This window comes from Lentinula edodes (genome assembly GCF_021015755.1).
Source record: "Lentinula edodes strain Le(Bin) 0899 ss11 chromosome Unknown C8R40scaffold_23, whole genome shotgun sequence".
Taxonomy (NCBI): Eukaryota; Fungi; Basidiomycota; class Agaricomycetes; order Agaricales; family Omphalotaceae; genus Lentinula; species Lentinula edodes.
Genome location: NW_025764329.1, coordinates 160,492 through 171,978, shown reverse-complemented (window position 1 = coordinate 171,978; position 11,487 = coordinate 160,492). Strand labels below are relative to the sequence as shown.

The following is an 11,487-nucleotide window of genomic DNA, read 5'->3' as shown; positions in this document are numbered from 1 at the left end:
TGGCACACGCAGACGGCCAAAAGAGCCTTGCATAATCCGCATACCCCATTCAGCAGTCTGTTGAAATGATAAGAGTTGGCGGTTGAAGGACAAAAGGTATTCCTGTTCAGCAACGTTAGCAGGAATTTGCTCTCCTCCCTTGAGAGGTGCCCTAATCCTGCCTTTAATTGACTGAGGACCACGAGGAAAAGCGGTATCGCAGACGAGGTAAAAACCATCTGGTACACTGGAGTGAAGATGCTCAAAGATTGGCCGTGCAGTGTGAGCATCATGCCAACTCCCAGGAGCATTCAGAACAGCGTCGATGATTGTCCCTACATAAGAAACATCAGAACGATCCAATGATAGAGATTGTACATACACACCTTTTGGGGAGAACACTAGAACATTACTCATGCGATGATCTGTCTTCCAGCCATTATATGTTGCATTCTCGATCTCTGGGTCGTCCGAAACTTGTGAAAGAAGTGACAGCCCATCAATGCTGGCAAATGCACCCTCAAGCATAGAATGGCGCGCAAGGATGAGCGCCTCGTACTCCTTGAACTCTGAGAGTCTTCGAGGGAGAGCTATCCATGCCTCCTCCAAGCTCCGTAGGGTGGAAAGAAGAATAAGTATGTTTTGCATTACGAGCCTGCGGCTCCAGTGTAATGCGTAGTGGGTGAGCGTAAAAAATTCTAGTTGCAAGAGTAGGTAGAATTACGCACTACTATGTACAGAAAAAAAGTGAGATTATGAATCATTCATTCCTCATCAAATTCAAACTCATCAAGATTGACACCGTAACTGTCCAGCACAAAGTCCAAATTCCTTCGCCTTATTACATCCTCTTTGAGCATTTTTCGGGTGGCAGTCTCATTGTGATGACATATACGTGCCTCACCAAATGACTCACAAAAAGCCACACCCTTCAAAGCTTTAACTCTAGAAATAGCAACAAATGACAGACCAGATGCAAAATCCTTCTCTCCAAGGCATATAGTGGCTTTATCAAGGGTTAGGCCTTGGCTTTTATGAATGGTGATAGCCCATGCCAAAGCAAGTGGAAATTGTGTCCGTGAAAGAGTTTTATCATCTCGGGTATGCCAAGTTGCTTGTACTGGTACAATTGGAATCCATGAAGGATCCAACCCCTCCCATTGGTCAGTTTCAGGCCCTAAACAGAACAGAAATGAAATGACCATAGTACCTAATGAAAGATATTCATACCTGAAAAACCATCACACTTCACAAAGATAACAGCAGGCAGGTCACCATGTTGAGGATCTGACATGGGGGCATACCAGATCTTTTTTATAGTACCTCGAGCACCATTAACAAGACCTATTTAGAAATAAATAAGAAATAGAGTATAAGGATGCTCTATACAAAATACCTTTTGAAGTCCATAAATTTCTGGTAATCATAACCTGAGCACCTTCTGCAAGAACAATTTCCTTTTGCAGGCCCTCAGCATCTTCTTCAGAAGCTTTTTTTGCCTCAGGAAGGTTATGCTTTGCTTTGCAGCGTACCACAGGATTGCCACACTGAGATAATCGGATATGGTTGAATTTCTGAACCAATTCTTTTGTTGGCAGAAGATGAAGTGCCTGGTCAAACTCTGCCTTTTCATCTGCAGAGAGCTGGTCCCAGAATCGAGTACGGAGCTGTTGATAGTCATCTGTAGTAGATTCATAGTCCCGTAGCCTTAAGAGGATGTTCCTGAATAATTCTTGAGTTGGATCATTGCCAGCTTGTCGGAATACATGGGTAAGATTGATAGATTTTGTGAATGCATGATAGGAATTGACACCTTCAACCTTTAATAGTGGTGATGTCCGATTTGGCTGAAGATGGCTTGTAGAGTAGAGTGGAGACTCCCCAACAGGAGGTAACTGACCAAAGTCTCCAAACAGAATGGTGGGAATATTACCAAGAATTTCATCACTGAATTCAGGTATAGCTTGACGTAGTCGGCGATCAACTTTGCCCAACTGTTGTTGTCCAATCATAGACTTCTCATCAATTATAAGGAGTCTGGCAAATTTCCATCGTGTTTGAATACGTTTTAATGCATTAGGGCCCAATGGCTCAAATCCACTCTGGCCATCCTTTACAGGTATTGTGAGGCCATAGTTCAAAGTCCAGCCACGGATCCCAAATGCTGCAACACCAGTAGGAGCAAGACGTACAACTGGATCATGATTGGGACCAATTGTATAGGAGAAATGCTGACGTAGTGCATAAGTTATAGCCCAGATAAGATAAGTTTTTCCAGTTCCAGCAGTACCATCGACATTCACACGAAGAGTTGGTGGTTTCAAATCAGGATTTTGTGCAAGTTTTTTGAAATAGGCCATAACTTGAAGAAATACAATACGCTGTGGTCCCTTGAGTGATGCATATGGTGCTAGTGGTAGTAGTTGAACATCATCATTAGGTGATTCTTTTACACAGGCTGCCAACCAATGGGCAGCATCCTGAATAATTTGTGTAGATCGAGGAGAATTTCCATGCCAATCATAATGTAAGTCCATATCTCGGCGGCCAAGGTTATCTGCTGTAGAAACAGCAGTAGTACTATTGGGACCACGAGCAGCCTCCTGCATCCACTGGAAACGCATTGGACCATCATCATCATTATCAACACGAATAGACTCAGAGTCAGAGTCAGGGTCCTCAGGTTGATGAGTGATTATAGGAAGTGGATCATCATGCACATGTTCAAGATCTTTGCATTCCAGTGTATAAGCATCAGTAAAGGAACCCCAGCCCTCTAGTACATCTTCAACCTTTCTGAAAGGATGGTGGAGTATTAAGCGAGCATAACAATAATTTTCATATAAGTCTGGTGCATGAAGATCTGGAGTATAGAGAGGCCACACGCCTACAGCAAAAGGGGATTTCCGTGTACGTTTGTGCAGGTTCCGACCTCTCCAGTCCCAATGAGTAGCAAACTCAAGAAGTGAAACTTGCTCAATACCCTCCACATCTGGATCCCTTTCCACATAACGCTCAAAAATTGACTTTCTCTCCCTATTAGAGTTTTCAAAATCCAGAAAAGCAGTAGTATTCCCTGGCTTTACACATAAGCTTCGTGTGACTCGAGAAGATTGAGTGAGCGGACATTGGAAGAGGATGTGACAAGTTTCTTGTGCAGAGATATCACGCTCTCCCACAAAGGTAGACAACATTTTTTGATATGCAATTCCTGCACGGTCATCATCTTTGAGTCGGGTTGTAACATTGTGAAGAATATCTTTGAAAGAGCTAAATGTTGACTCTGCCTTGCTTGCATATTTAGCTACATATGCAATAACAGCCTCTTTGTTGATAACTGGTCGAATATCAACATTTGCTCTCCAACCAAGTGTGAATGCTGCATTATATGAATTTAGAAGGGGATCATTTCTACGAGTGTGAAATTCAGCAAAGTCACGGCCTGGGTCACGGACATATTCAGATGTAACTCGCTCCTTCCATGGAAATCCAAAGCGGCAAAACAGCTGTCCAGTTTCCTTATTGCGACGGAGACAGTAACCAGCTGTGCATCTTGTATGACGTTGAAAGCGGTTCAAACACTGAGCAAGTTCACGTTTTGTATCTTCAAGACTGGTAAACAACATAGCTGAAGGATGAATAGCTGCAGGGGGACATGATTTATCTGGATTCCAAGTCGAAACCCGAGCATCCCAGTAGTCAATAAAAACTTTGACTTGATCTGGGTCACTAGTATCCAGTGTATCAATTGAAGGTGCATCTTTCAACCACAGAAACCCATGAACATGACTGCTCCCTCGGTGTTGCCACTCATATCGCCACCACCAATCTTTTACTTTGAACTTGGGCTTCAAAAAGTGTTCAAAATATATATTCCACCGCTTTTGAAAGTAGTACCCAGCAATGGCAGGATTTTCATTCAGATCTTTTAGACGTACACGGTATGAATGAGCATTCTCTGGTTGCCCTGTTTGATTGTTTGGCATGAATCGATGCAAGTCTGGCCATTGAACATCTGCTGATGATGCAGTAATAAATGCATGTGGAGAGCCACATTCTGGAGAACGGATTTGTGCCATCAGTTTGGTACGCTCATTACTCCAGTAGGGTCTAGAACCGGGCAATTTGCTAGCTGCCCGTGAAACTCGTTGAGCTAGCTGATCAGCCTCTCCATTTTCCAGCATTTCTCGGATATCTGCAACACTCAATGCGCGATCATCTGGATGAGAGTTTGTGTACCAGTTTGCTTCCTTTCTTGCTTTGTCCCTCATGATGGTATTAAGAGCCCAGTATCGAAAACGTGGATGTCTTGCAAAGTGACCACCATCAAGTCGAAGTAAATGTGCTGCCCACTCAGACATAGTGACATTTATATCTCGGGAAACTGCGAAATCAGCCTTTCCAGTTGGAAAAAGAGTTGGGAATGCTTCAATTGCAATTTGAAGTCCTGAATATTCATTGATTGGAGTTCCACGTATGATAGGCATAGTTAAAACAACTGGCTCATTTCCATCACTAGCAGCTGCCCTAAGCTGATCCATTTCAGTCTCACGAGTAACCCTATTAGGGACAAAACCCCGGGTATATAATGGTTCTGCAGAGCCCAAATTCTCATCATCTTGTGGTGGACCTTCCTCTGTTTGAGAATCAATATCCTCAGTATCAATATTGCGCAGGAGGTTATAGACTGATTGTGAATCTGGCATTTGCTGAACAGCCTCCCAATCAATAGTTACTCGATGACTCTGGAAAGAGGGATGCTCCCTCTGCAAATACTCCAGCCATAGTTTTATAGGCTCTCGTCGAACACGGAAATCCTCAGTTTGTGCCAAATTCACATCAGAGCCAGGACTTTTGCGGCGCAAAATTAGGACATCTATGTCCTGAGGAAGCAATGGAACTTTGGCATGAAATGATGAAACCTCTCGAGGAAAATTGCAAGTGTGTCCAGTATATTTATATTGCCCTCCACGGACCTGCCAGACTTGAACCAAAGCATGAACAGGTGAAATCAACATTTCTTCCATTTGTGTAAGTTGTGGCAGCTCCGGAGGTACCCCTGGGTACATGTTATTGGATGGTTTATATTTTCCATTCAGTTGACATTTGGAACATCTTCCACTCTGATCAACATTTAAGTCAAACCATCTCTCATGGCAATGAGTACACAATTCCATGCGGATATCGTCAACTTTTCTCCGAACTGTATTCAAAAGCATTTTGTCCTCATGTGATACTGCAGAAGCATCTAGAGGATCCAATGGAGCATTTTGAGTAGGCAAAGGGGGCACTGGAGGGGGCACTGGAGGTGTCATCTGATTTGCATCTTGTTCATTTATACGTCGAGCCTCTCTTTCTTCAGCTCGTCGGCGATTTTGAGCTGCAAGACAGTGATTACAACTTTTGTTATTTCCACGGAACTGTTGTTCTGGTATCCAGTGTCGATTTTTGGCGCACCACTTTTTTCCAGGCCAGTTCGGATGTGTTTGACCACCACGTAGATGGGAAATCTCTCTGTTACAATCTTTGCAGATTTTCTTGGTACCATAGTGATTCTCCAACACCCAATGTCGCTCATATGTGCACCATCTATATCCAGGATGCTCCACTGGATCAAGGTATCGATCGACATGATTTTCAATGGGTAGTGGACGTGGGACAGGTACACGCATACCATTTATCTGACGAGAAGGTGGGTGATGAGATGGAAATAGAGGGGTTGTTTGTAGAGGGATTGGATCATCATCATTATCACTTTCCATGTTCAAGTTATGGAATATTGTTGAGAGGCCAGGGGTTAAATGTGGAGAAGGTCTAGTAGGTGAATTGGATATATGACGCCGCCTATGCTGATATGTAGTACGTTCTGCATATAGAATGTCAAAATCATTATCAATGTATACTCATTAAAAAAATACATACCATTGGTATCATCAAACACAGACCCAGGAGGGAGATTTTGAATGTGTTGAGATGGCGGAGATGCAGAAACACTAATACGGGCACGCTTTGTAATACTTTCTCGAGTAGCAGGTGTCCGAGGGCTTCGATCAAGGCGACGTGAAACATGATTGCGGAATGGAGTAGAAGGAATAGTTGAGGAGCTAGATGGTCTAGTTAATGGAGGAAAAGAGGGTGCTATATAATGTTAGTCAACTATATAATAACATTTGAAGTCAGAAACACTTACGACCACCATGGGAAGTTGAGGGAAAAGGCACATGGCCAATAATTTGAGAAAGTGTCCGCTCCTGTGATGGAGGTGTAAGGGGAATACGAGAAGGGCCTGCAACTGTACTCCAGTCAAAGGCCATAGTGAAATAGTTACACACAGGTACTCTCTTGCAAGTAGAGCACCTAAGGGTAACAACAGGAATTATACAGGGTACTCTCTTGCAAGTGGAGCACCTGGTACAATCCAACTCCTGATGAAAAGCTAGCTAGATATGAAGCACTGAGGACAGCAATTTCAATTCCAAGTGGGGAAATCGGCGCAAGACAGGTTTCAGTAACGGAGCTACAACTTAGAACATAGAAATGTCTAAGAGGGGGAGGTAACTATATTTGGTTTACAAATGTCAATCAAATACCCTATAGGTCCCACCAGCCCAATCTCCTGCAAAACCTGCTATTTGAGAGGGGTCACTAGTCAACTGCCAAACTAAGGACAGGGAGGTGACTTCACAAACAGTAGCCTTGTTCAACCCACAGAAAGTGAAAAGATGTCAACAGGCAGGAAGAAAGGGAAAAAAAACAGTGGCAACCTAGATACAAGATTTAGTCAAGTGCTAATAATAAGCATGTAGAGCAGAGGCTTTAGAGTACTGACTATGTTATAAATACACAGTAGATAGAGTAGTGATTTTCCCAAGAAGTAGAAACATCGTTCGGAAAGAAGAAGAAAATTATTTAATGTGTACGTGTTTGTCTCCAGCATCCGGAGCCGGGCCCGCACTACCCGGTCACGCCTGGTCAAAGCAGGCCAAAGCAGGCAGTGGCTGTACAGAAAAAGCAAGCTCATGTGGCAGTGCTATGCATTTTGGGTCAACCTTCAATATTGGGTTCGCTACGCTCACCCAATCAAGCAAAAAGTCAAGGTAACGAGCCAGAACAGAAGGTACGATGGCAAAGATTTGCTGGAGCTGAATTTCAAGGATTGCCAAGCCTAGATAATGTAGTGCAAGCCCAAGCGCCCCTGCAGCATCAAGACTGCAGCGTCCCAATCGAGTTTCGCCAGTACTGAAAACATCTGATCGAGGTATGGGAATGTTATCCCAATGCTCTGCAAAACGGCCGGGCCCTTCTAACAGAAACTGAAAGGTGTTGACATCGAAGCCCATGGTTGTGACGAAAGCCCTGTCTTCCTGTCCTTCCCAAAGTTGCATCCATGGTGACTCGAGCCGGGGCTTTGGCATGAGCTGGGGATGAGTGAGGTAGAGGCGGGAGGGGTTTCTTCTTCGCTTCTTAATGTTTTCATGGTCTATTACTCCACCAACAAGTGCAGCAAGAAGAAGGAGTTTTATATCATGGTCATCATGGTCATCATCATCCTCTTGCTGCTGCTGCAAGTGATAGACGGCGTTGAACGACATCGATGCAGTACACGTGTACTGATTTTGGTCAAATAATCTCTTACGGGAATGATAAGGAAATTAATCCAGCACTTCATCCGATGATCTCTTTAAGCGAAGTTTGGAAGAAATTGTCATTTCGGTAAATAATCTTACGGGAAGTCATCCACTGAAACTTAGCATGTACCAACTGACAATCCAGGTACCTACATTCACCACCACCAGGCCCCCGGAAGCTCCCCCAGAACCCTGTCCGAAATTGCGTATTTTAGAGCCAAAAACCAGTCATTTCCTTGTCCAATTATAGCGTAGATTGAAGCTTGATTGGGCAGTCCTTGTTCGCTATAGCGTAGTTTAGAGCTGTAACAGGAGCACCAAAGTAAAATTGGATATTTTAAAATTTTGGGTACTTTGCACTGCCAATTCTGGAAATTTCTTTGTATTCCACGTGATCAGCCTTGTCCGTTATAGCGTATTTTAGACCGAAAACATTGCGTAGTTTACAACGTTTGCCCGGACAGGGTTCTGGTGGAGCTTCCGGGGACCTCACCACCACCACTAGCCAATTTTCACAAGGTATTCCGTTCCGTGATTGTATACGAGGTGGTGGAGCACCAGCCCATCACGTGCATCAGGAAGGAGCATGAATGAAATAAACAATTGCTTTCGCTGTTTGAGTCTTTGCCCGCGCTATGATTGAAGTTACGAGGCTGAATATATGAAGACTCGTCCTTATGTACGTCATTCAATTCGCGATTTAAGCGCTGTACTTCCTTTTTAGACCACCTTTTTTGCCTATATATGGTATGGAGTCACAGAGTCTTGAAACTATTCAGTTAAATGTGACATGCACATGACATAATGTGACTATGTAGTGACTACTCCCGAAATATTACCGCTGTTCGGTTTAGCAGCGTTCAAGTCCATTTTCATTTTATTTTCTCACCATATGCTATACATGGAGAATTGAGGTGGTTGCGCGCGGTGCTGACCGCGCGCCCTAAATCTTTGACTTACAATTCATCCAAATACTTCAATGTATTGGCCGAGTGAATACCATGCACAGCTGTGCAGTGGCCCTCAATCGCATGTGTTGGTCATTGATGCGCAAGTTGTAAGTAACAAGGGCCGGTGCCTATCGATATCGAATTATTTCTTGTACCTCACAAGGAGAGGAGCTAGTAACGTGGGGAGCTACGACTGATTCAGAGTGACTCGACGCCTTGACACACCCAAAAATCAGCTCCTTGTACCGGCTTGTTGTACACATACAAGAAGGTCTTGTGTTACAATCTCAAGATTCAGCCACACTTTGACTGTGATAAAAAGCATCTCATTTTCTATCCACCATCTCTCAGCTGTCCATAGTTCAAGTTTTCCCTTCTTGATCAATCATACTGACGTGAGTTGTTCTTTCCGCATTTTCAGGTCCTCCGGACTCTTACCCTTTTATATGCTGCATTTTTCTGCCCGCCGTCTGTAATCAGCCATAATCTCATTCTATTTTGTCGACCTTCCTCAGGCTCACATCCCTGTATTCATTTATAGAATCTACGTACATGGACAAACATTCTCTTGCCGAGTTGGGGTCAGAAGACTCCGAATCTCAGAATTACACGCTTTACTCGAGAGACACAGATACATGCTTGACGTGTGGAGAAAGAACACTCGCTTGGCATCAGCTCTGCAATAATTGTATAACCAGGAAGGAGAAGAAGTTCTTATCTCAAAGCCAGCAATATGGAATGAGTGAGCACCACTCGAGAAACACAGATACATGCTTGATGTGCGGAGAAAGAACCCTCGCTTGGCATCAGCTCTGCAATAATTGTATACTCAAGAAGGAGAAGAAGTTCTTATCTCAAAGCCAGCAATATGGAACGAGTGAGCACCACTCGATAAAGGTCAAGATCTGGTGTGGAAAATGCAAAGCTGGCTTTGAAACAAGTGCTTGGCACAATCTTTGCGATTCTTGTGTACCATACAGGAAGAAGGTTTTGCCACAAGATGTTAATGATAATTCCAGTAGAACAGGCTCACTGTATGCTCATCACAGTTTGAAAAGCGACACTCATGGTTGGGAACCTTCACGCCAGGAAAGCATGCATGCCCCGCCATCTTATCAATTGTCTCCTTTGACGTTGAAGGATCTCGGAACGACCCCTCCCGCGTATTATACCCTCGAAGGGTTTAATCACCCGGAAATCGACATGCCTGATCCAACCCGCTTGCCGTTAGATCCGCCATTTATGGGGAATCCTATATGTAGAAACTCAATCCAACCAACCGTCTTATCTTGGGGATCCTTCGCGCAAGACGAGCATCCATGACCGACCGAACCATTCAACAAATCTTTGGGAGTTGAAAACTTTCGAGACAGTTCCCACGTACCGTACGCCGGAAGGGTTTGGTCATCCGGAGGTCGACATTTATCAACCAACGCATTTGCCGTTGAACCCACCAACGGTTATGAGTGATGATATCAATTGAAGAAGCCTACTGTGGAGGATATCGTCATCTCACTAGAACTAGTAGGTGTTGTCTGAAGAAAGGTCTTGTACGACGGATGAAAGGAGTTCCAGTGAGAAGGACTGCTGGATGGATTAGACAATGTGTATTTGAGAAAATTCTGCTTGATGCGTACTGAAACCAGTTTTACTGCAAGGATAAGTGTTATCTGTGTCGCAATACCTGAGGCCATCGATTTAGCGGGAGGTGATATGTTAAAAGATACGAGGAAGTTGTAATTTTTTTTGAGCATGTAGCGGCAGCCGTTTCATATGTTTATTGAGCGACCAGATGAATATCGATGATTTGGGGTAAAGACCAATAGAACGTACATGCAAGACTTCCGCCATAAGATTCAGGGATGTAAATGGATACATTCCAGCAACAAAGATAACGTGGTCTTTCTTGAGTCGCATCAGGTCTGACTCTTCATGGGTTACGAACAACTCGCCCAAGCCTGGATCTTGGTCATTTTACCAGTAGAGAGCGGCGTGTTATTCGAGAGAGAGGGAACACGATAGAAGACAGGTACATAGTATCTCTCTCGTCCTGTGTTTGAGATAAGCTACCAAGTTGAACAAAAGGAAAACAACTCACAGTACATGACTCCAAAGCGCATGCCCTCTATCCGTTGATACTCCTTTGAATCTTATACTTCAGTTAGATCATACGGTTTGAATACTTTTTCCGTGATCAGAATAGAGGGATGGAACTCACCTGATGAAGGTGATTATTATCATTGCAGAATCAGTGAAGAAAGTAGCGGCAGTGATAGTCAGAGCAACTCCATGGAACGAGAGACGGATTCGTCGAGGATAGCATTTCGCACGCTCGAACACGTCGATTTCTATCGCCCGGATTCGTTGCGTGGACAAACCAATACATAGTTCGGGTGAACTTATCCGGCTCCCTGCATTTATTCGGATTAAGGAGTTTTCTTTCTAGATTCCGTTCGTCCTACAGGATTCAGACTTTTCTTCCCCCAGCTTCCGGCGTGAATGATAGCCATTTTTGCGCTTTCCATCCTACTCTTCGTCCAGACAAGTGGTCTGCCGCTAATTGTGGCGGAACTTTACTTCCACACGGTTAGTCCCTAGATACGAACACCGACGGGGAAATCGCGCGTATCAAATGCAAAACAAAGAGCGACAATGGCCGCATGCAGAATTCTTCCTTCAGACTTCACCGTTCTCCTAATCCTATTTTACAAGAGTTGTGAGTAGAAACAAAAGATGAACAAAGTAAAAGTATTCCGCTACAAGAGCGATTAATGCTTACGACGGAAAGGTCTTGCAGCTTCTGATCGTTTCGCATCCCTTCACTCGTCTACAAGTAGGCTAGTCCCCGACGGGAATCACCAAGGAATCAATGTTCCCTTCTCATATTTAAACTCTCACTTGCCGCTTCAAAAATTTCATCCCCATTTTCT

The 11,487-nt window shown here is 44.0% G+C and overlaps 1 protein-coding gene across 1 annotated transcript; it reads left to right on the top strand.

Moving 5' to 3' along the window:
- Positions 1-9,046: 9,046 nt before the first annotated feature.
- On the top strand, positions 9,047-10,190 carry C8R40DRAFT_339313 (uncharacterized protein). The gene has a single exon (XM_046234767.1). The coding sequence runs from the start codon at positions 9,110-9,112 to the stop codon at positions 9,878-9,880; it is 771 nt and encodes a 256-aa protein (XP_046085056.1). The 5' UTR covers positions 9,047-9,109; the 3' UTR covers positions 9,881-10,190.
- Positions 10,191-11,487: the final 1,297 nt, after the last annotated feature.